The 24,469-nt window shown below is 45.1% G+C and overlaps 2 protein-coding genes across 2 annotated transcripts in view; one reads left to right on the plus strand and one right to left on the minus strand.

Annotated features, from left to right (window-relative positions):
- Positions 1-24,469, plus strand: part of LOC310839420 (ankyrin repeat domain-containing protein 40-like) — a 58,159-nt gene that overhangs the window by 1,960 nt on the left and 31,730 nt on the right. Inside the window, exons 2-3 of the mRNA XM_083728048.1 lie at positions 7,193-7,405; positions 11,516-11,607. Of these exons, the coding sequence (XP_083584174.1) occupies positions 7,274-7,405; positions 11,516-11,607 (224 nt within the window). The 5' untranslated portion in view covers positions 7,193-7,273. The remainder of the gene's footprint in view (positions 1-7,192; positions 7,406-11,515; positions 11,608-24,469) is intronic.
- Positions 16,393-23,258, minus strand: WFIKKN2 (WAP, follistatin/kazal, immunoglobulin, kunitz and netrin domain containing 2). Its single transcript, XM_083727999.1, has 2 exons — positions 22,621-23,258; positions 16,393-18,406 (listed from the first exon to the last, which is right to left on the minus strand). The coding sequence occupies exons 1-2, from the start codon at positions 22,822-22,824 to the stop codon at positions 16,886-16,888; spliced, it is 1,725 nt and encodes a 574-aa protein (XP_083584125.1). The 5' UTR covers positions 22,825-23,258; the 3' UTR covers positions 16,393-16,885.

The raw sequence follows: 24,469 nt of genomic DNA on the forward strand, positions 1-24,469 counted from the left end.
CTAAACTCATTATATTGGCAGTCAAACAGGAAATAAAAGCCGGGCAAGCTTCTCCCGTTCCTCAGCAATGGAGTCACTGCAAGGAGGAGTGCTAGGATTAGGAAGAGCAGCCCAGAGCATCTCTTTTCCTTTCACCTTCCCATAGACACAAAGCTCAGAGGTGTAGCCGTATTAAGTCCATTGCAGCAATAACAACAGTGAAGTGATTGCACCAGAAGCTTTCCTGGGCCATAGCTAAGTTTGTCCAATGAATGAAGCATTACTCAAATTTGGCAGATTACACAAACACCCTCACATGGGTGCGGAGGGGAAATGTTGTAAGCGGTGAGGGCGAAAAGGCCACAAAATGTAAGGAAGCAGAAGGCTTCTAAGATTGCTTTACAGCACCAAAATGTATACAGTGGTACCTCTGGTTACAAACTTCATTTGCTCCAGAGGTCCGTTCTTAACCTGAAACAGCTCTTAACCTGAGGTACCACTTTAGCTAAAGGGGCCTCCTGCTGCTGCCGGCGTGCAATTTCTGTTCTCATCTTGAGGTAAAGTTTTTAATCTGAGATACTACTTCCGGGCTAGTGGAGTCTGTAACCCGAAGTGTTTGTAACCCAAGGTGTTTGTAACCTGAGGTACCACTGTACAAATTAGTGCTCTTACTGCAGTACTAATTTAAAATACAACAGAGGGTTGCTTTTCCATTAGAAGTGTTAAATTAACATAGGATAGCTGGCTTGGAACCATGATCTCCCCACCCTGCAATAAAGCGACTCTTGTAGTTCAGTGGTAGAGAATCTGCTTCGTATGTAGAAGATTCCTGGTTCAATAACCAGCATCTCCAGGTAGTAATCGGAGAACCTCCTACACACAAAGCCCTTAAGAGAGTCTGTGTGGACAGCACTGCGCTGAATGGACCAGTATTCTGACTCTGTATAAGTCAGCTCCCTATGAGTCCTTTTCCAGGCCAAACGTCAGCGGATGCAGAATTCTTGCCATGAAGAAAGCTTCAGCTCTTGAATTCCCCCCCTACCATGCCGTTGCTAAAGGCACAGGAACTCTGCCAGTCCTAGCCCCATTCTATCCTTTAACTCAGCACCACCCATATCCAGTCCTCAAGCCCTTTTAGTCAGTACTGCTGCACCCATTAGCCCTTTGCTTGCATGGATAATTCAGGTCGCTGTGATGCGAAGTAAAATGCTGGTGGCAGCAAGCACAAATGGCCCGCATGCTTCTCAGGTTCAGGTTTGCTAGTGAACCAGAAGAACCAGAAAAGCTGCCAGATCAAGGTCCAGAAGACAGCAGAGGTGGACTTTCCCCCCTGTGTTTTTAAACAGGTCTGTAGGACGTTCTTATCAGGTGGACCTTTAAAAAAGGCAATTAACCCTGGAGTGCTCAGTGTCCAAACCGCTGTGCACAGGAAACGGAGGGTCACTGCATTTTGTGAGGTTTTTAATCTCTGTTGAAGGGATTGCAGGATGAGGAGCTTAAGATGCAGGTTTTATTTATTTAAAAGGGCATTCCCTTCCGGTCTTAATGCTGCGGGAAAATAAAGGATGACCTCTCCCTGCCCCTTAAACCTGAACGTTAGTGGCGTCAAGATGTTTAATGAGTAGTTTTTAGTGACATAATATACGAGAATAGTGAGGAATAGAAATAGAAAAGATGGGGAAATAACAATAAAAAGAGAAGGCTTCTACTTTCTAAGAACTTCTTTGGGGCTCCTCCTGACTGGCTTCTACTGCAGGTGTACTTTGCAACGTGCTCCGTAACCTTGACACAAAAATAGGGCATTAGTGGTGGATTTGTTCTGCTTTATTGGTTTGTTCTGGGATGCATCCCCAATGCTACCACACTGTTGCTGTCTGGAGGGGCTATAATGCAACAAAGAAGCACAACCCACCCTGAACATCTGTGGTATGAGAAGTTATTGGATCTCAGCAGGAAATTGCAGGGTATGCACTATTTGGAAACGAAGCAAGTACAACTGCCTGAAAAGACTTGCAGGCACAAATCGTACTGAAGGTACAACCGCCCCAATAGCATCGTGAGCACAACTCATCATGAAGCGGTTTACACATTCCTGATTACTTTGCATTCAGTGCACTCCTCCCAGCCCAGTGCTGGGCACACATAGCATTAACCATAATCCATATCTATCCTATATCTACCTTTTCGTTTCTGATGAAATACTGTGTTTTGATGCATTCCACACCCCCCCCAACCCAGCTTTGGTTGAAATGGAGTAAAAATGACTGAGCTACATTTTAACCTAGTAGTGTGAACACATCTGATGAGCAGGAGAATTTGGGGAAAGGAGCCCAGCAGGTGTGGAGATGGGGATTCACATCCCAGGGAGGGACCGAACAGGCTGTTAGGGAAGTGTTCTGCCCCTAAACTATGAATGTCCTGGGCCTGAGTTTCATGGCACCTTAAAGACAACATACATTTATTATGCCATAAGCTTTGCTTAATTCAAGCCCACTTCAGCAGACACATTCATCAGTTTCATTGCAGTGTCGTATAAACGGGGACCATGAAACATGAGCAAAGAGATTGAATAAATATGCCAAATATTAATTTAGAGATGCCTTGGTGCCACTCACACCTCCAGCAAATGCCAATATGTGTGTGCTCTTCTGTACTGCAGATCTGAAAACAATAACCAGTCACTTTATTACTTGTATCTGGTTTTTATGTTTCACAGTTCTACAACACCCCAATATTTTATGATATGGTGGTACGGAAACAAAACACCATTTATATTCTTAGAAATGGTAAAGGTAAAGGGACCCCTGACCGTTAGGTCCAGTCGTAGCCAACTCTGGGGTTGAGGCGCTCATCTCGCTTTACTGGCCGAGGGAGCCAGCGTACAGCTTCCGGGTCATGTGGCCAGCATGACTAAGCCGCTTTTGGCAAACCAGAGCAGAGCACGGAAACGCCGTTTACCCTCCTGCCAGAGTGGTACCTATTTATCTACTTGCACTATGACGTGCTTTCGAAATCAAGCCAACAAATACTCTAAGGGACAAAAGTGTGATCCAACACATAAGAAACACAAATGGATGATTTTAAAAATCCCTGTAGCTGCATTACACAAAATCCAAATAGTCCCATGCAGAAGTAATAGATGCTGTACTATAGTTCATCCTAAACAGACTGTTCATAGTCTTCAACAATAGGTTGTAGTGCGAGCTGCTTTGAGGCATAAGAAGAATCAGAGATCAGAGGATTGCTTGCTCCAATGCTAGTGGGTATAAGGAATATTAAGTCAGTGTGTCTTACAAAACTGTATGTTCTTGGTGATTAGATACGAAATGGAGGCAGGGCTCTTTTGCAGTTGGGTAGAACAGGGAATTTTGGCAGGTGCAGTTTGACAGCAGCATCTGTTGAGATTTCCCTCTTCCGTGCAGCTGTTAAAAGGTACAGAAATGCTCTCATCCTTTGCGCTTGACCATCCTACACGTATTTTATCATAACGGGGCAGGGGGAGGAATTTCCCCTCGGGTTCATAAACGCCAACTAAAGAAGCTAATGAGCAAAATAGGCAGTTTTAAAATTTCCTCTAACAGTTACAAGCATCTCTATCTTGTGATGTCAAGTGCCACCTGGTGTTTGACTTAGTGAAAAGCAATGGGATGTGGGCCATTGTTTCTCAAGCACCATCTTGTGTACCTTGCACAGAATACCAAGCACAAAAATTCCCTGTACAAGCATTTTTTCCTGTTTGGAGGGTAGTGGGGGGCTGGCCATCAGCAATGCTTACTCCTTGCCAGATGCCCCCTTTTGTACTGCAGCACTTAAAAAAATGGTTGGAATGGAATGCTGCAACCTTTTTGATGCTCTATATCCAAAGCATAACTTCTGATGTATTTGATTTCTTTGGGTTTTTTTAAGTATGCCCTGCCTCTTGTCTTTAAAAAATAGAAGAGACAAGTCACATTTTTTCAACCCCATTTGCTTTCACAGCACGGGCAAATAATTGAGTTCATATTCACCAGGGGATGGAGAACTTGTGGTCACATTCCCTCCCGGGAAACCTCCTATGGACCATATATGAATGGTGGGAGCTAGGACCAAAGACAAAAATGGGCAGAACAATGGATTAAACTCATTTGTACAGTAAACTGTATTCCAGCCACACCAAAGTTAGAGGTGTTATTACAATTCAAGAGACATGTTTCAGAGAGCCAGCGTGGTGTAGTGGTTAAGAGCGGTAGACTCGTAATCTGGGGAACCAGGTTTGCATCTCTGCTCCTCCACATGCAACTGTTGGGTGACCTTGGGCCAGTCACACTTCGCTGAAGTCTCTCAGTCCCACTCACCTCACAGAGTGTTTGTTGTGGGGGAGGAAGGGAAAGGAGAATGTTAGCTGCTTTGAGACTCCTTCGGGTAGTGATAAAGCAGGATATCAAATCCAAACTCTTCTATTAAAAAAAAGAGAGAGACTTCTTTCAGCCAAACACAAGCACTCAAGGAGGGCACAGAGCAGGTCCAATGAATGCTGTGGTCTGGGAAGAGTACAGAGGGTCTGTTGGAGAGGTGTCTGTAGGGCTGCATTTGGGCCCCAGGCCTGAGGTTCCGCACCCCTGATAGGCACACAATTGCCTTGAGAATTAGTTGGGCCACTGCAAATGGTCTTGTGGCCTGACTACGATGGGTCACACGGAGGGATCATTTATACGGGTCACCACTATATGTGATTGCTCCCCTCGTGATTTTTCAGACTGTGAGATAAAAGTATTGTTTTCATTTGTGTAAATAAGCCCTCAAAATAATTCTGTGCCATCCAGCTCTTTTGAATGGGAACTATTAATTGCAAAGCACCTTTTAAGCTTGAATTGGCAACCACAGATTTAACTTAATGTTCCAGGGAGCTTTCAGTTTGCAAAATAAATGTACAAGTTTTTTTACTGGCCCTGCTCCTATACCTTTCATAACAGCCTAATGTACTAAAATTTAAGTTTTTCCTGCATGCATGGAGGTTAATAGTGGAAAAATACATTTTACTGTTCCTTAGAGGTTGGGGGGGTTTTTTATTTAAAAAATCCCCTTAAATCTGAAACTGACAGACATCTCAATACTTAACAGGGAGGGTAGATGGGATTCCTTTTACAATGCAAGTCATTAGTTACCTGAAAACCTATTCTTCATTGTGTGGATCCTATGTAGGTCCGAATCGGCCCAAATATATCCTCCCCTTACTCACATGCTTTGGCTGCGTGCACCCCCTACTTTGAAAGCACATGATTTCCCTCAAAGGATCCTGGGAATGTAGTTTACTCCTCACAGAGCTACAATTCCCAACACTTTTAACAAACTACGGATTCAAGGAGTTTTTGTGGGAGTCGTGTGCTTTCAATGTATGGCGTCTCTGCAGCCTTCCAGCCTTGCAATTTGATCTGGTGATCTTGCACAGAGTTCTGTGACAGAAGTGTGATCATACCCGCCTTAAGCAGCCTGTATATTCCAAGTGTGTTTTTGCCTCAGAAGTCGTCTCCTTTTACTCAGCCCTAGCCATTTTGCTGCTTCTCCATAGGTGGGTGGTTGAGATCAGATCAAGAAGCAGCTGGTTAAAACAACACAGACGCTTAGCTCAACGCAGCCAATGCTATTTAAGTGATGAGCCGTGGGATAAAGTGAGGCTGTTGTGTGACGGTTCACTTCTCTCTCCTGCAAAATGGTTCCGCTTGAACATTCTGCAGATAGCTACCACCAGCGCATACCATTTGCAGCAAACGGGGCACTTGGCACTGCATTTCGTAAAGATGCTCCTCCTTTTCCCTTTGGCAGCCAAGCATTTGTGGTTTAGCAGAACAGAAGGAAAAGTGCTTATCGCTAGTGGACCAGAAAGTGAATCTGAGGTCTGTGGGAGGATTGTGGTTTCATTTGCTTGTGGGTTCCAGCCCCAGATTTTCATTCCTTGGAGAGCTGTGAGCCCCAAAAAAGTGTAGGGTATTTAAGCACTGCACTCAGTCTGAAAGTTATTGCTATATTATAATTGGGTGTCAGAATGAATTCTGGAGTGTAACAAACAGCATGTAAGGTTTGTAGGTTTTGCCACAGACCATCTCTTGGGAAAGTCTGTTCCACTGTCAAATGACTTCTACTGTCAGTAAATTCTTCCCTATATTTACCTGGAATCTCCTTGAATCCACTAGTCTGTGCCCTAGCCTCTGGAGCAGAAAAAACAAGCTTGTTCCATCCTCCATGTGGCAGCCGCATAGATATTGGAAGATGGCTTTTAAATCTCATCTCATTTTTGTCACATACTCAATTCTCTTAGCTCAGAGCTTTCCAAATGTGTGTCGTGACACATTAGCCTGTTCCTCATAAGGCTTGGTTTCCAGACCCTTGATCGTCTTGCTTGCTCTCCTCTGCACACATTCCAGCTTGTCAACATCCTTTTTAAACTGTGGCACCCAGAACAGTGGTACCTCAGGTTAAGTACTTCATTTGTTTCGGAGGTCCGTACTTAACCTGAAACTGTTCTTAACCTGAAGCACCACTTTAGCTAATGGGGCCTCCCGCTGCTGCCGCGCCGCTGGAGCCCGATTTTGGTTCTCATCCTGAAGCAAAGTTCTTAACCTGAAGCACTATTTCTGGGTTAGCGGAGTCTGTAACCTGAAGCGTATGAAACCCGAGGTACCACTGTACAGCATTAGCTTTTTTTGCTGCTGCATCACACTGTTGACTCATGTTAAGTTTGTGGTCTACAAAGACTCATAGATCCTTTTCACATGTACAGTCCAGATGTCCCCCATCTTTTATTTGTGCAGCTGGTTCTTCCTGCCTAAGTATACATTTGTCCCTATTGAAATCCATTTTGTTAGCTTTGGCCCAGTTCTCCAATCTGTTAAGGAGTGTCGTAAGTGAACAGTGGGGAGAGCAGAGATTTTCTTTACTAGCACAAATGTACCAAGGGAATAAGCCCTGAACATTTTTCCCTGACTCATGTTATATTCACAGTATGGACGGTTATGATTCTCTTGTCAGAAGTGGAGAAGCACAATTTACTTAAGGAGCACACAGGCTAACTTATCTTTAAGAATGGGTTTGCTGAGCTGGAGCGTAGTGCTTTGTCTCCAGATGTAAATAGCTACAGAGCTGAGAAGCTAATGAGCAGGGCATTTTGATAGATCATAATCTAGTATTCCCATTTACTTGACTTAGCCCTGAACCTCCCTCTGTTGTTTTTATGCAGCGCAGGATGGGCAGCTGAAAATAAGCACAGGACTCCTGCACCTATAATAGATAGTTGTGTAGCAGAAGGAATTTACGCTGCATGGCAAGTTGCATAGAAAAGAAGAGGAGGAGGAGTTCAGATTTGATATCCCGCTTTATCACAACCCGAAGGAGTCTCAAAGCGGCTAACATTCTCCTTTCCCTTCCTCCCCCACAACAAACACTCTGTGAGGTGAGTGGGGCTGAGAGACTTCAGAGAAGTATGCAGCCTCCCTTGTTACCCCAGGGAATGGGGAAACACTGCCTCGCCTGCTGTTGCCATAAATCACCCCTGAGTTCGAAAGAAGGGGGTGAAGGAACTAAGCGCACAGCACCCGTGGGAGACGGCTCTCCTAGACGCTGTCTCTGATCGGGGAAACTGGTTGCAGGAGCTCAAAACAAACAATTGGAGAGAAGCAAATGCACATATTTCAAGTGAAGAACGGGAGTTAAGACTGCTAATTAAAGTGACCTCTGTGAAGTAGAGCGACGGGTTGGATTCAACAGGACAATAAATCAAGAAGAAGATCCATCAAAGGGTCGCTATGTTGGAACGGGACTGGATGGGGGTGGGACTTTTCTTTTTTTTTCCTCTATGTGATTACCTCTCCCCAAGAAAGAACTGTTGCACAATTGACTATAAGCGGGATGATTAAAAAACTGTGTGGAAATGAACTATTAACCAAAGGTTTGGCTTATGGAGACTTGGAAAAGAATAAGGGCTTTTGGGATGACGCAGCTATAAAAAGAGAGTCGCCATGTTGGCAGGTTTTGTCGAAAGATTGATGATCGAAGAGGAGGAAGCTATGGCGGTTATCATATTGGACTGCTGGCAGAACCTCCTCGAAAGACTGAGAAAGGGAGTGACAGGCCTGTGAAGATTAACGAATGGATGGTAAAATTGTTTTCTCTATGGAAGTGATGAAAGGCAGCAACCGTCTGAATATGACTCTTGGATGAATGGAAAAACCCACACAGGACTACAAAAACATTTGTCTTCAACTCGCTTGCAGAGACTATCAGAGATTACAAAGAAAAAGGAAAAATATATGAAAACAAGAAGAGATGTGGAAAACAACAAGAAAGGATTGGACAGAATTGTGAACATCATTTGGACAGAATTGTGGATATTAAAGCAGCAGCAACAAGATGATTGGATCCCTTTCGGAACTTGAAATATGGGTACCCCCAACAAAAATTTAAAATTTGGCTCTGTAATTTTGAATTAATGTGATTTGATTTGATTGGTCTTTTAATAAAAATTATTTTAAAAAAGAGAGAGAGAGAGACTTCAGAGAAGTGTGACTGGCCCAAGGTCACCCAGCAGCTGCATGTGGAGGAGCAGGGAAGCAAACCCGGTTCACCAGATTACAAGTCTACCGCTCTTAACCACTACACCACACTGGCTCTCCAAAGGGAATTGCATGCAAACTATCCTTTTTTTATCATGCAGATGACACCTGCTGAACTTCTATTGTCTCCATGACTAGAACTGAAGGTGCAAGGAGCCCTGTCCTGTTTTACATCTGCCCTCCTTAGTTCCAGCTGCTGTTTCCTTACTTGTGCTCCTTACTTGTGCCTACACAACACACCAGCACAGTAGTTACATAGTGACCTGAACTGAGACACAGTGAACCACTGTGAGTATTGTGTGTGTGTGTGTGTGTGTGTGTGTGTGTGTGTGTGTGTAGAGGGTTGGAAATAGCTCTGCCCACTCCAGTAGTCAGAGCTTCAGTGCCTTAAACAGCTGTATGACAAGCAGAGCTTGCTCTTAAATGTTGTTTTGTGTTGTCCTTTGATTCTGCTCTGTTGTAGTTGTTCTTAATTGTATGTTGCTTCGTTGGTTTTATTTGCAAACTGCTCTCTCGGAGTTTAATGGCTCATAAGTAATTTAAATGCATAAGATTCAGCTGGTAAAAGGCATTGCTTTCTCCAGCCTGTAAATTCAGTGGTAAGGTGTGTGTGTGTGTGTGTGTGTGTGTGTGTGTGTGTGTGTGTAGACTTTACCTGCTGAATGTCTTCCTATCATACAACTCTTTTCCTGCAGTGGAAGGGTGGGGGTGGGAAAATAGAGGTGGAAACCTTATGAATACCTGTGACCTAGCAGAGAGGGCAGGATGGCTCACCCTGCATTTTATTTGCGCAGTGGTTGGGGGTGTAAACAAGCTGACAGGGGATAACTAAACAACTAAACCATCCTGGGCCCTGGCACCCTTTGGAAACCAGCCTTACAGTGCATTGCATGGGCGGATATTTTTAATATTTCATGATCCTGGCAGTTCTAGAATTAGAAAAATATCCTGGGCGTGCGCTCTCTCTCTCTCTCTCTCTCTCTCTCTCTCTGTCTCTCTCTCTGTGTGTGTGTGTGTGTGTGTGTGTGTGTTTTTCCAGGCCTTACAGTGCCTGAGAGGAAACAGATAGGCATTTAGAAGAGCATGAATAGTAAGTTCAGGAGCTGGAACTGCTTCTCCCAGAGGAACTGCTTTGCTGCCTCTTTCATTGCAGGGTTAACCATTTCCTGCCCCTGGAGCTCCCTGGCTCTTGAAAATAAGGTGAATAGCAGTTCAGTTCAGTTGGGAAATGAAGGCTGCCATTCTGAACACAGGCTGCCGCACGCAACACACAAATTACATGGGGGTAGTTGCGTTCAGATATATGAATATAAGGCATACCAACATGTGTTTATTTGGATAAATGTGCATTGAATTTGTGTGATGTCTTCTTGGAAACAAGCAAATGCAATGAGAAGCTGAGAGTAACCCCAATGGACAGATTATTATCCATTTGGAGTAGGGGTTGTGGTTTGTGTCCCCTTCGCCAGTCTTGAGAGTGCCCAGCATAGCCTGGCCTTGCTACCTTCTGCAGCTGGTCCAGTCTCTTGACAGGCCACTTTGCACCTTGTGTTTTTTTTCCTGCAAAGAAATCAATCCTTTGTATGAGAAATGTTCCAGGTGCGGTTTTCCTCATCGCAGCACTGCAATGACCTTAGAAACACCCTCCTGTTTCAGCAAAAGTCTTAAAAAAATCTCAGAATTTGAAGCTGGCAATTTGAAAATCCTTAATTCTGTTTCGGACACAGGTGGTGCTGTGGGTTAAACCACAGAGCCTAGGACTTGCCAATCAGAAGGTCGACAGTTTAAACCCCCGCCACGGAGTGAGCTCCCGTTGCTCGGTCCCTGCTCCTGCCAACCTAGCAGTTCGAAACCACGTCAAAGTGCAAGTAGATAAATAGCGGGGAAGGTAAACGGCATTTCCGTGCGCTGCTCTGGTTCGCCAGAAGTGGCTTGGTCATGCTGGCCACATGACCCGGAAGCTGTACGCCGGCTCCCTTGGCCAGTAAGGTGAGATGAACTCTGCAACCCCAGAGTTGGCCACGACTGGACCTAATGGTCAGAGATCCCTTTACCTTTTAACTCTGTTTCAGGAGAAAACAAAAGCAGGTAGGTCCACCCGACATGCTGGTCTGGGTCGCTTCCATATAAGTTAGTTGGTAGTTTCCTGTGTTTGGGGCAGGAGGGGCAGGACAGGAAAGGAACAGCACAAGAAAAGAAGCAGCTAGGAGGACGACTGCTTCTCTTTTATAACATGTAACTCAATTTCCAAGCCTGGTGCATACGTGAGGCAAGTTGCTCTGTCTGAGGGTCAAACTAGACCCAGGGGTATAAGGAATCTGTGGCCCTCCCGGTGTTGCTGGACTCCAGCTCCCATCATCCCTGCCAAGGACCACACTGGCTGGGACTGATGGGAGTTGGAGTTCTACAACATTTGGAGAGCCACCAGTGCCCTCACGCCTTACCTAGACCATTGCTCACATGTACATGAGCCTATGCCTTTTCCTCCGCTACATGGCCTTTTGCCTTTTAGTTCATACTTTAAAACTATATCCATGGTACCTGCCAGGTTCTCAGCCACGATGCTTCTGTTTGTTTGTCTCTAAATACCTGTAAACAGGTAGAAATACCTGCATGCTGTCCCACAAGCTCTTCTTGGGCTATCTGGCTTTGTATATGACCCTTCCCTTTTTGCAATGGACTTTACCTCTGTGTGCAGTATTTCTCAGCTTACGCTTTGGGATTTTGCACACCAACAACACACTACATGCCCTCTTATCCCCTGAGTGAATCCATATTTTGTTTACCTAAATCCACGTTTAGTTTTTAAGGCTGCAGTTCTAAGCCTACTTAGGGCCAGTTCGGCTTGATAACTAGAGTGCTGTGATGATTAAGATCTCCCATAGTTTAGAGGTGGCTTTGTCGTCCATTTTCTTTGATGGCTGCCAATCGTGATGACTCTATTCCTCCAGGATCAGAGGCAGTATGCCTCCTCTGTATGCCAGTTGTGGGTTCCCACAGCAGAATCTGGAAGACCACTGTGGGGAACAGGATGCTCAGCCAGGTAGGTCCTTGTTATGAACCAGAAACCAGGCTCTCCTGCCTATTATTATTATTATTATTATTATTATTATTAATTAGCAGCCTCGTTCTTTGCCGATCAGAGAGGCCAAACTGTGAAAGGGTTTTAATCTTCTTTCTTTAGAATCATACAGTCAGACCTCAGGATCCAGCTCTCTGCCAATGCAGGAATCTTGCTACTACATTATCCTTGGTAGAGGAACATTAGTCTTTTGCTTAAAAACCTCTATTCATTAAAATAAACAAAACCCAAAAACCAACTACTGCTAGCTTTGCAGGGAAATTAATAGCTGCTCTTGCATTCCTGCCTTCTTCTCAACATCATGTTTAACTTTCTTGCTATCAGTTAGCTATTTATTTATTCTATTAAGTGACTTAGCTACCATCTTCCAGGACCCAATTCATTCCTAGTGCAGTGTAACAAAATTCTATAAAACCCTAATAATATATAGAACCATAAAATTAAAACCACTTTATGCCACTTTCAAACCGAGCTGCAGCTGTTAATTGCAATAATTGATCAATTTTAAAAAGCAGATTGAAATGTCAATGTTTCTTTTAAAAATAGAGATGGGCCACCTGTATTTTCTTGGGACGTGAATGCCACAGGCATGGGGGCTAGAGTGGGAAAGACCTTGTCCCTGGTACCTGTCAACCTCCTATTGATGGGCCCAGAGAGCAGCTTCTTAGTAGTAGACCCTCAAGTAACTGACAAATTCTCTGAGGGTTCCTCCAGAAGAGAATTCATTCTGATTTGTCTGCACTGTACTTAGGCAGAGTTTCGACAGTATCCAGTTTTTACTGAACATTTGTTCAGAGGGAAGTAATCGGACAATGAGCATTCATCCTGATTTGGTTACATAGTGTTTACAGGTTTTCCTGTCAATTGTCAGTTCATTTCACACTTTTCAATGCTTTTCCCCATCACTTTCCTAACTGCAAAAAGTCTTATGTTGTTGTTATAGATTTTAAGTGCCAGGGCAACAGAGCGCCTTAATCCACTTTTGTTTCCCAAACCTAATTTCCTTGGAATGCACTTGAATCACCTCCTGCAAAATGCTCATTCTGGAGGCACCCTAAACTCAAATATGTTTTCTCCAAGCCAAATGTAACGGCATTGCTTGTTGGCATGACAAATTATAAATGACAGTGGGAAGAATGTAGGAGAAAGGGAACACCTACCCAGTGCTCCTTGCATACCTGCACCCTCGGGCCCTTGGAGGAGGTGCTGTGGGGGTGGGAGGGTGGGAAAGGTGCCCCTTCAAAAACAGGTGCAACACGTCTTCATCAGGATTTCAAACTGCCAGGGGGCTGGAATTTGGGGGGCCCATGTGAAAGACTTGCTTCTTTTCTTAGGCCCTTCCCCCTGCCAAATCCTCCCCCTCCCCCTCTGCCCCCTTCCTCTGAATTAGCAAGTTTGTTCTGAAGCCTTCCTTAGCCACCAAAGGGTAAAACAAAGAGGCCTTATTCGCGCCCAGCGCTGACAACCGAGCAAGTCAGACAGCTGTGTTGGGCCTTTGCAGTTTGAAGTGGCCCATTATGGCCCATCCTCGGCCACTGCGTGCCAGAGCTGAATGGAGCTGTGAAGAAAACTGAAGCCCTTTCTCTCCAGCTCCCATGTTATTTCCTCCTTCCGGCAACAGAGGGAATCTTTTTAGAGGAAAATGCCCATAGCAGAGGGTTCCATTTACAAATATCTTAGCTAGGAGGCTTGGCCTGCCTATTGCCAGGCTTTGAGGGATGGCGGGGGGGGGGGGAATGCTCCAAGAACTGGTGGCTGGGGGGGGGGATCGTGCTCATGTACAAGGCCGGGTCATTAACAGCAGTGCCAGTCTTGCCTCTAATGCACTGGAGGAGCCCCCCCAATCTCCCACTGTTTGATCCATCCTGCAAGCCGTGATGTAAGCCTGAATTGGCTGAGGAGGATTCCTCCAGCAGCATCGGTACTGCAATACAAGTACAGAACAATATGGGGCATCTTTGCTAGTCCCATGTTCTCCATCCTCCTCACCAGGATTTTGTACAATCTGTGATTCTGTATACAGTGGTACCTCAGGTTAAGTACTTAATTCGTTCCGGAGCTCCATTCTTAACCTGAAACTGTTCTTAACCTGAAGCACCACTTTAGCTAATGGGGCCTCCTGCTGTGGCCACGCTGCCAGAGCACGATTTCTGTTCTCATTCTGAAGCAAAGTTCTTAACCCGAGGTACTATTTCTGGGTTAGCGGAGTCTGTAACCTGAAGCATATATAACCTGAAGCGTATGTAACCCGAGGTACCACTGTAGCGTAATTGTGGATCATAGGACATGCCTGCTGAGTTGTGAACCCCAACTTCGCATTTTTCAAGCTTGAGGTCTTAACCCTGATGGGACACTGCCATTTTTTTAAAAAAAATAACTGGAAACGTCTTTCCTTGTTATGAAATTAACCTTTTACGAAAACAACTCGCCTCTTAAATCTCAGTCTGTGATCATTGCTGCTAGCCAAATAGGCTTTTTTTTATAACCTGAGGGGGTTAAAACATTTCCACTACATATTTAGTCAGTTATACTTTCCACAGACATTCCCGTGGTTCATGCATAAGCTGAATCAGCCTTACACACAAAACACAATATACCTTCCTACACACTTTCTGTTCCCCATCTGGAATGCAAACAATGCCAGCGGCCTCCTGCTGTATCCTCCATAAGCTAGCAGAGGCTGTTGCAGAAAAATGCTTCTAGCCAAACAGTCCCCATCTTCCTCTTTAACTATAAAATGCCTCAGTTCAGATCACCGATGGATTAGCCTTTTGTACAATAGCAGAGGCAGCCTTTTGGGTTCTTCTAGACTGGTTTTCTTTGAAAGCTGAACAGGGAAGGAAGATGGCATGGATACTACATGCCCCCAATATCAACTAGGCAGGTAAGCTAGGCACTTTACCCTTAAAGGTAAAGGTAAAGGGATCCCAGACCATTAGGTCCAGTTGTGGCTGAATCTGGGGTTGCGGCGCTCATCTCGCTTTATTGGCCAAGGGAGCCGGCAACATGCAGCCAGCATGACTAAGCCGCTTCTGGCGAACCAGAGCAGCGCACGGAAATGCCATTTACCTTCCCGCTGGAGCGGTAGTAATAATAACAATAACCTATAGTGAGAGCCAGTGTGGTGTAGTGGTTAAGAGCGGTAGTCTTGTAATCTGGTGAACCGGGTTTGATTCCCCGCTCCTCCACATGCAGCTGCTGGGTGACCTTGGGCCAGTCACACTTCTTTTAAGTCTCTCAGCCCCACTCACCTCACAGAGTGTTTGTTGTGGGGGAGGAAGGGAAAGGAGAATGTTAGCCACTTTGAGACTCCTGAAGGGGAGTGAAAGGCGGGATATCAAATTCAAACTCCTCCTCTTCTTGACAAAACAGAAAACTGGGGTCAAAGTAACACAATTAAATTCAGCAGACACACGTGTAACGTTTTTCATCTCCAACCCCAAATCAAATGCACAGGTATAGAATAGAGCAGTGTTTCCCAACCTTGTGCCTCCAGATGTTTTTGGCCTACAACTCCCATCATCCCTGACCACTGGTCTTGCTAGCTAGGGATGATGGGAGTTGTAGGCCAAAAACATCTGGAGGCACAAGGTTGGGAAACACTGGAATAGAGAATACCTGTATTGAGAGTAGTGCATGTAAAAACAAGACCACAGAATTGCTGTTCATCACAAGATGAACGTGAGTCTGCAGTATTGTGTGGCCGCAAAAAAGACTAATGTGATTTTAGGCTGCATTGATAAAGCCATGGTTTCCAAGCTATCAGAAGACCTAATAGTTTCACTTTATTCAGATCTCGTCTAAAGTACTGTGGCCAGTTTGGTATATGACGATTTAAGAAGAATATAGAAAAACTGGAATGGTCAGAGGAGGGCAGCAAATACAAGTCAGGAGGAGTATGGAAAATGTCCTGTGAGGAAAGATATGCTAGGACTGATGGGATGAAAGCACTCTTCAATACCTGGAGGTCTATCCCATAGAAGAGAGCACAGACTAGTTCTTTGCTGCCCCAGAAGGCAGAACTAGATGGAATGGGCTTCAGTTCAAGAGAGTATTTTTTGGCTGAACATAAGGAGAAACCTTTCAGCAGCGAGAGTAGCTTGGCAATTGAACCAATTACTGGAGATGGGCATTCTCCCTCATTGGAGGTCTTTGGGCAGCCATCTGTTGGGGGATGCCAAAGCTTTGGATTCTATGCATGCAAGTATGGGTTAGGACTTGGTGGCCTACAAAACCCCTTTCCATCTCTATAATTCTTTTTGAAATAAAATTGGGTTTTCTGCAGTCTGATGGACGTCATACAGTTGCACTGTAATAAGTGAATTAATGTGACAATTAACATGGTAAATACCCTAGAAACCATTAGCCAGAGCCAGAGCTACAGGGGAGCTAGCCAGGGGTTTTTTTTGCCTTGCAAAGCCTCCAGAAGGGTGCCATTGAGGCTCCCAGCCTGTGTGTGTGTGTCTCCCACCTATATCAGAGGATCTTCCCTGTTAAACGTGGCACGTTCATTTTCTATTTATTTTTGCGTAGGAAGGTGCAATGAGTCAGGTCCTGTGTGCAGTTTTGCCCCTAGGCTCCTTGTGCTCATTGTCTGACAGAAGGCACTGAAATGATGCTGCATAACAGACTTCAGTGTGAGTTTGGCTTGATCAGACACAATCCGCAGAAATCTGAAATTCCTATTAAATTTGCGGCTCTTTCCCTCTGGCTTGCATTTCAGATAGCAACACATTCTGCGATGGATTGGTTTAACTGGTATAATTATCATAACTATAGACAATAATGTACACTTCTTTCTCTCTCTTACAGCCTACTTAAATGTTTGTGATACATTTCAGCTGGTTTTCACACAGGTCTCCGTACTCCAAACGAGAACAATGATCGTTAGGTTGATTTAGGTCTGAACCAAACAGAATGCTACAGATTTGGTCTTTCGCGGTTAAAGCTGCGTTGGTATTGTGCGACGATTGCTGGGGTCGTTTCCAGGCAGATACATTTTCAGATCTGCTAATAGCGGTTTGCTACTATTTTAAATGCTTGCCTCCCCACCCCAAAAAGGCTACTGCCTCATTACTACACATGATTAATGAATTAATATACAGCTTCTGTGTAATACATAACATCAATCAGCAGAGATATTTTCTTTTAAAAAAAAAAGTTTCCAGGCTAGCCTACATTTTTTGTTAGCACTATATAATACAGGAATCTGGAAAGCTGACAAGATACAAGCAGGGTATTAGTGCAGTCCTGAGAACTCTTTTAATAGCTCACAGGTTTTCTTGTGGATGACCTCACGAAGCTTCCGAACGCGCCGGATGCTGGAGGCCCCCACAAAGCTGTCTGGCTGCAAAACAGCCATTCCGTTGTGGACGTCGCCCATGATGATGAGCTGACCACCCGCTGCAGTTATGTTGGGGCACGGGCAGCTCCAGTTCATGTTTAAAAGGGTGATTTCCAAAGGCTCCCTCCCCAAGAATTTCAGCCCCATTTTCTCGTCCTTTAAAATCTCCTCCACGGTCACCAGCGCGTGTCCCGAGTCCTGGTCCTCCGTCAGTTCGGTGACGCGGCCAAGAATAACAAAATCGCTTTTGCAGAAGCTCGTCACCAGCTTTTGGCGCGGTTTGCAAGCCTTGCAGGCTTTGCAGTGCATGTTCCTAGGGAAAGGGCACATCTCTTCGCAGGCCTCTCTGCTCTCAAAGTTATTCTCGTTGCCTCCGCAGCCTCCGTATATGAAAGACTGGCATTGTTTCGTCAAGCTGTTGTACGCCCACCGGGGCTCGTAGGCTTTGCAGAGGCCTTGGAGGGCTGGCAAGTTGCAGATGTTGATCGGCCCGTTCATGCAAGTCAGCATACAGTTTTCATAGGTCTCAAAGTGGTTCAGGTTGCTGTTGCAGTTTCCATAGATGAAAGTGAAGCAGTTGTTTTTCTTGGCGTCGTAGTACCATCGGGTTTGCTCCTCCCCGCAGTCTTCACTGTCCGGCTGCTTCAGACACTCGTCCGTTGGAAAGTGGGTTTTGTTCTGGGCTTCTTCCATTGACGTAGCTTCTCCTTTGAGGACCGACAGTGGGAAATCTGCCTTGAGAATCCCGCCCAGGTTTTTGGCAGTGCAAGTGTACATGCCTGCATCTTGTAGTTGGGTGTTGTAGATGACGAGCTGGGCAATGTTTGTGACCACGATGTTCCCTCGGACGTGGTTGGGCCTCATGATGATTTTCTCGTTACTCTCGGTCTGCTTCTCCCAAGTGATTTCTGGCTTGGGTCGTCCAGTGACATCGCAAAGAAAGCTAACAGTCTCACCTACGTAGACAGACTGATGGGCTGGGTTGTTGACTAGTACAGGTGGAAGGATGTCAGTGATGGTTGTCTCTAAGTAGGCAGTAGTGGGGCGAGCTGTGGTCTCTGGCGGGATAGGGCTGGTGTTTGGCCACGTAAGGTGGTAGCGACAAGTCACCACGTTGAGTGTAATGCTTTTGGTACATGCTTCTGCATCCATGTAGCATTTGTTGTAATAGGTGAGGCCATCAGATGCGCAAGTAAAACTCGGCTCTTTTTCACACCTATCTTTGCATTTGCAAACAGGCTGCCCATCCCAGATGTCGCACTCTGAACCTTGCTGAATGCACATGAAACGGTCGCATGTTGCCTCTTTGGGCATCCCAACAGGTCCTTTCTTCCCTCTCACATCCATGTACCGAGCTGCAACACAGCTCCTTGTTCCGCAGACATTAGGACAGCACTTCTCAAAGGTCTCGCATTCCTAAGACAAAGAAAAAATAAGACCACGGTGACAAAATCTTTGTAAATTAATTGGAATCCCCAAGTGGATTATACTGCTTCTTAAGAGAGATGTCAAATTTGTAGAGTATTAGGATCACCTAATATTAGGCATTTTGAAAGGATATTTTGATATTTCAAAATACCACGTTCCCCAGAATCTCAGCCCACAGCCAGCAGGGCCCCCAGACTCTAACCCTCCCAGTAGAACTTACTTTAGAGTAAACATAGATAGGCTTGTGCTGTTTAAAAAAAATTCTCTTGGGAAATCCCATTGGTTGTACTTCTGTATTCTGGGACTACTTATAGCTGTCATCAGGGATTGAGGAATCATTTTTCACCAGGCCATCTGGAGTGGCAATTCTGTTGTGGTGTCTCTTTTTGCACTCCCACTTCCGTTTTGGCATTGCGTAACCCTTTGCATGTCTCACTTTGAGTCTTGTTGTGAGCAGAGGTATTTACTCCCATGCAAAGGATCATGGCCTGAGTGCATCTTACAAAAATTATTCTTTGTCCTACAGGACCTACACAGAGCTATGGCCTTGTAAGCCCTAGTTATTCCTCAAACCTTATTTTCATGATGTAATCTAGATCGAGGGTTGCTTTAGCCACTTGAACAAAGTGGTTTGCTTCTTGAGGGGATGTTTCCAGAACTTCCTGCAAGCCAACCACATATGTTCCACGCTGGCTGAGTCATGACAGCTTTCTGGCCTGTCATTCGTGAACATCCGTGAGTGGCCTCTTATTGTTCTAGCTCCAAGGCTCTTGTAGGAGAATAGAAAGGTCCGGAACCGATTGAGATTATCAGTCGGTTATATTGTTGGGTTTAGGCTTGTCTGATAGGGTGTTAAGTGTGGAGAGTTTGTCCTCAGAGCCGTAAATTGGGAGGTTCCTGCTCAAATGTCAATTGCCATTTCAGGGTGGGGGATGAATTTTACTGAGACCACAGCAAAGAGGGATGACTTAGACCTCCCCATATGCTGCAGGGCAAATGACTATCAGCCCATCCCCTCTCTTCAGCACCGGGCATTAAATTTTTTGGGAAATGTCATTAGTGTCAAGAAGCATTATGCATTTTAGCCTGGTGAAAACACTCAAGGCTGGTGAAAAGCAGAGCCACACCCCTGGCTTACCAGAAGGCATAGCTTTCCCCTTGTTGCTTCCATGCTGTTTAGTATGGCAGCTAGAATCATCCAGGGATTTGGAGTTAAATATGCGGATGACACTGCACCCTCTCTCTCCTTTCTATCTGATGCCAGGGAAGCAATGGAAATCTGCAATCTGTTTATGGGATTGTGATGAGCTGCAAGTGAGCTAAAGAGCTGAGACAAGACAAGGATGCTCCGATTGGCTTTGGCCAGTAGGAAAGCCAATTGGGCAATAAGAGTTCAGCCTGTTCTTGACAATGGGACAGTCTGCCTCTAGAGTGTTTATTATTATCATTAAAAAGAAAAGGAAAAAGAAGTTGCATGGTTATCTGCCAGGGATGCTTTAGATGCATCCTGTATTGTAACTTCTGCACTGAGCATTAAGTTGGACTACAGGATGTCCATACGGCCTTCCAGCTCTGTGAATCTGTAGGTGGGCTGCCTTTGAAGAGTGCTCAAGAACTACAACGGATGCAGAATATTGGTGCTTAGAATGTTCATAGTATTGTGGATTTGGAAGGGACCCCAAGGCAAACTGTCCCATTGTGCACAAGAAAGGCACAAATGAATCCCATTGAATTCAATGGCAGCACAAACATCCATTTCAATCTTTCTGTTTCTTTCTTTTAACTGGAATTGCATATTGTTTTGGGGGCTGGGTTTATGCCCCAGCTCTCTAAATCCCACTGGAACTTCAGGTAGTATGAAAAGTGGCTTGTGCATGTGCACCATGTAATATATCGACAGTGTTTGAATTGGGCTGAGGGACAGGGTCTATATGGAAGTCTGCAGATGGCACATTTAAATTTATAGTGAAGAGGTTTTTGATTATTGAGGTTTTTGAGGGCCAGTAAACTCTTTGAAACGCTTTGCAAAGCCTGCGGGAGAATCATTGACAATTGTTTTCCTTGTGGGTAGCTGATGGAAAGGGGGGTACGCCTTAGTTAGACATTTAGCTGACTGCATGCTTTGAGAGGCGCATTGCATGACAGGGCCCTCATCAAGCACAGTCACTCAGGTGATTCTTGGGTACAGCTCTTGAATCTCATGCTGCTTCATCTATACCCTAAAAATCTTCCTATTCCAAGCAATCGCTTAAGAATCAATGAAGAAATTGGCCTGGTAATCTACTTTGATCATAACCACAACCACAACCTCTTGATTTCATAAGCAGCACAATTTAACCAGCAGAATTTGTGTGTGTGTGTTCTAAAGCATTTCAGTCATATCTCCTCTCAGGTTCTCAGCTTGGAATCTGGGATGGGAGACATTGCTTGTCACCAGAACTGTCCTTTGTAACCAGATATTCTGGAAACATGAATAGCATGGAAATTCAGTGACACTTGGGGTCTGTTAAACTTTCAAATGATTTAGGAGTTTCTGCAATGTGTTTCTTCTTGCATCAGTGCCATTGGAGTGAATGTATCTGTTTGACAGAAGTTGTATGAGAACTGCCATGTTACATTCCTCCTTGAGGGGGAAAAAACAACTGAGGTGTATATACAGTGGTACCTCAGGTTAAGTACTTAATTCATTCTGGAGATCCGTACTTAACCTGAAACTGTTCTTAACCTGAAGCACCACTTTAACCAATGGGGCCTCCTGCTGCTGCTGTGCCGCTGGAGCACGATTTCTGTTCTCATCCTGAAGCAAAGTTCTTAACCTGAAGCAATATTTCTGGGTTAGCGGAGTCTGTAACCTGAAGCATATGTAACCTGTAGTGTATGTAACCTGAGGTACCACTGTAGAGTCATAGAGTCACCTGGTCCAACGCCCTGCAATGCAGGAATATGCAGCTGTCGCATACGAGGATCAAACCTGCAACCTTGGCGTTATCAGCACCATGCTATAACCAACTGAGCCACATCATGCTGTAGCGTGTTTTTACTTTACCAAAAACAAAAAGGAAGAGGGGAAAGGTTGCTCAGTCACTCTTTCAAAAAGCCACCATCCACAAATTGAAATGTATCCTTTATTCAGGAGTGCTGCTTCTACTAGTTCACACAGGTGACTGCACTGCAACAATACCTCTTTGGCATGTGAGTGCCGAGAAAGCTTTCGCTGCTCTTGGTACACTACAAACTTCACAGCATCCTGCAAGGATTCTTTTCAGAGCGGCATTTGACAGAGACCACAAACTCAGTGATGGCAAGTGCACTCTATTATTCCAGGCAGGTGCGTGATGCAGAAAGAGCACAGGCGGGTGCCTGGATGCCACAATGAGCTGGCAGCGCTGGCCGCTGGATGAGCAGCCTTTTCTTACTTGCCAGCTCAAGTTGCATTTGGATCTGGAAGTGCTATGCAGGAGGTCCTGCCCAAGCTGTCATTTTTACTGAGTCATTTCTTCTGCCACTGCTGGGCTTTAAAATAGGTGCTGTCAGGGCCATGCCTTGCCTACGGAGGCAATTTAAAGTCCTGCCTTTAGAAGCAAGTGGGCTTCAAAAATAGGTGGGATTGGCACGGTTGTTGTATGCGTTACCATGGAGTCCTGTGTGTGTGTGTGTGTGTGTGTGTCTAGTATTCTTGAAATGCACCTGTCGAGGCAAGACACAATGAATACGGACACACGGTGAACAGCAGCCAAAGGGAAAAGTCCTGCAGCAAGCCCTGTGGTATGTGCTGCCTTGGCACAGATTGGCTTTTGACACTGTTGTGATTTTCAAAAACGGATCCCTGCTGCGGGGCTGGGTGTGTGCGTGTGTGCATTGTTCAGCATGTGTCTTCACACGATTAACTTTGCCACAGAACGGGACTGATTTCCATCTTCAGCTTTCACAGGAATTGGCCTGGAATTAGAGAGCTGTCAGCCCAACAGATAATCAGATCTCTGAACTAGCAACCAAGTAGGCGAGGCTATGCCTTTTACAGGACGTGAACTCCTTACACATCCCTCTCTTGCTGGCCAAGGTTAGGTTTGGTTTTGAAAGGACTGTTAACAATTAATGTGCGCTTCTATAGTAAACAAAGCATCAATACACCCAGCCGCTATCATATTTAGGAAGGCAATTAAATTTAAACTTAAGAGGAGAAACAAAAGTGCATGACTTACCAGGTCAGTGTCGCATTCTCTCCTGCAGGTGCTCTGTGCGTCAACCCAGAGGTTGGGATTCATATCATTTGGACATATCCCAGCGTGAGAGTACCGTATTGGAGGCAAGGCAGTGCCTCTGAGGGGGATCTCCAGAAGCAATAGGATAAGGCTCTCTCCAGACAGCATCCATATCCATCGAGTGAAGAATGTGAAAAAGGACATTTCAGGACAGCTCCAGATAAAATATCCACAGTTGGATTGGGATCTGGGTGTGTCTGTGCCTAGATTTTAAAAAAAATTAAGCAAAAACAAAACAAAGGACCCCAACTACACCTGCTTTCTTTAAGTTCCTGCAGGCTTCCTTTTCCAACTTGCTCGATGGCGTAGTCTGCTCTGGACCGTGTTGGATTAAAAGTCTTGGGAAGGAGCCCCCTTATTTTAAGCAAAAGGCTCTCAGTCCAAGCCAGAGTTAGCTGTATTTATACCCTGCCTCTGTACAACAAGTTGGAAAAAGTAAACTCTATTTCTGTGACAGGCACACGCTTCTTATGTCCTGGTGGCAGTCGTACAGATTTGTTACAAGGGGGGGAAAAAAGCTGGAAAGACTTTTAAGGCTGGAACTGCCAGGGTGGGACCCCTGCATGTTTCTGAATGGAAGGGAGGCCTTCTTAACCCCTTTAGACCTAAAGTACTTCCCTATGCTAAGAATGGCATTTACTTCTGAAAGAGTGCTTGTCTAAATAATATGAACCTACAGTCGGAGGGATTTCCCTATGCCAGGGAAATACATGCAACCGCTTGTTTAAAAGGAGCAGCTTAATAAGGCTGAAGCAATTAAAAGCTTAAATATAACTTCTGATTAAAAAGAAGAAAGAAATGTGGAGGGAGGGAATAGCATGTTTCAGCGTCGGATCTGGAAAGCAATACGTCTTTACAAATTACCCCCCGCCCCAAGTCCCTAGTCTGCTTTATTTATCTTTCCCCCCCAAGTTTCTTTCTTTTTTTCCGCTGCACTCCAACCCCACCATGGGAAATTTTTAAAAATTCCTTCACAGTTCACGAACATGAGACCCCTATTGTACGACTTTTTGCTGACCTCTTTAAGGGGAAAAAAATAGGAACAGTTTAACTCTATGGAAACCTGCATAAAGGAATGTACTGCATTTTTTTTTTTTTTTTGCATAGAGGAGGGGGAGACATGGGGAAAAACACAATCAACAGTTAAGTTCCCTCCTCCCTGATCCTGATAAGGAAGGGTTTGTATTGCCCACCAAGAAGAAGGGTAATCTCATTCGCAGGGGCCAAGGAGAGAGGACACAAGCGCAAGGAGTTTGGGGCAGGGAAGGTGGCTGCGACTCCCCACCACCGAGGTTTTTGTTCCCTCTTGGCGCCTGCTATGAAAAGCATGTGCTGGATGGAATCCAAGAAGCTGCTTTAGGTGAGGCAGAGAGGGCCTGTGCATGCCCAGTGGGACTTTTGATATTGAGCAGCAGACCCTTGTCAGAGCCTCACCGTGCAGTTTCTGAAACCTCTTCCCCCAGCTCCATTTCATGAAAAGTTGGTCCTGTATGCCGTCTCCCCTACCCTCACCCACCTGTTTGGGAAACCCAAAATATGCAAAATATGAGCAAGCCAGGGCTGAACTGATACTACGCTTGCTGGTACCTTTCCCGGGAAAATCAGAGGCTCACTATATCAGGTTCCTATTGGAAGACCGGACAAATGCTAGAACATTAACAGTGGCAAAGTTTTTATCGGTGGTTGCAAGAACCAATGATCCCTATATTCTGAACAAAATGCTTGTTTAACCTGGAGGTAGGCTGTATAAATTGTATATTGTGTTGTTCGGGAAACCAACGCCCATGGG

The sequence above is a fragment of the Podarcis gaigeae genome (genome assembly GCF_964106915.1).
Source record: "Podarcis gaigeae genome assembly, chromosome: 2".
NCBI classification, from domain to species: domain Eukaryota; kingdom Metazoa; phylum Chordata; class Lepidosauria; order Squamata; family Lacertidae; genus Podarcis; species Podarcis gaigeae.

Bases quoted from the DNA above. Each gene is read 5' to 3' on its own strand.
- WFIKKN2 (XM_083727999.1), bottom strand. From the start codon at position 22,824: ATGTCCTTTTTCACATTCTTCACTCGATGGATATGGATGCTGTCTGGA. The intron at 18,407-22,620 runs GTAAGTCATGCA...TCTTTGTCTTAG, and splicing joins GAGAATGCGACACTGACCTG to GAATGCGAGACCTTTGAGAA.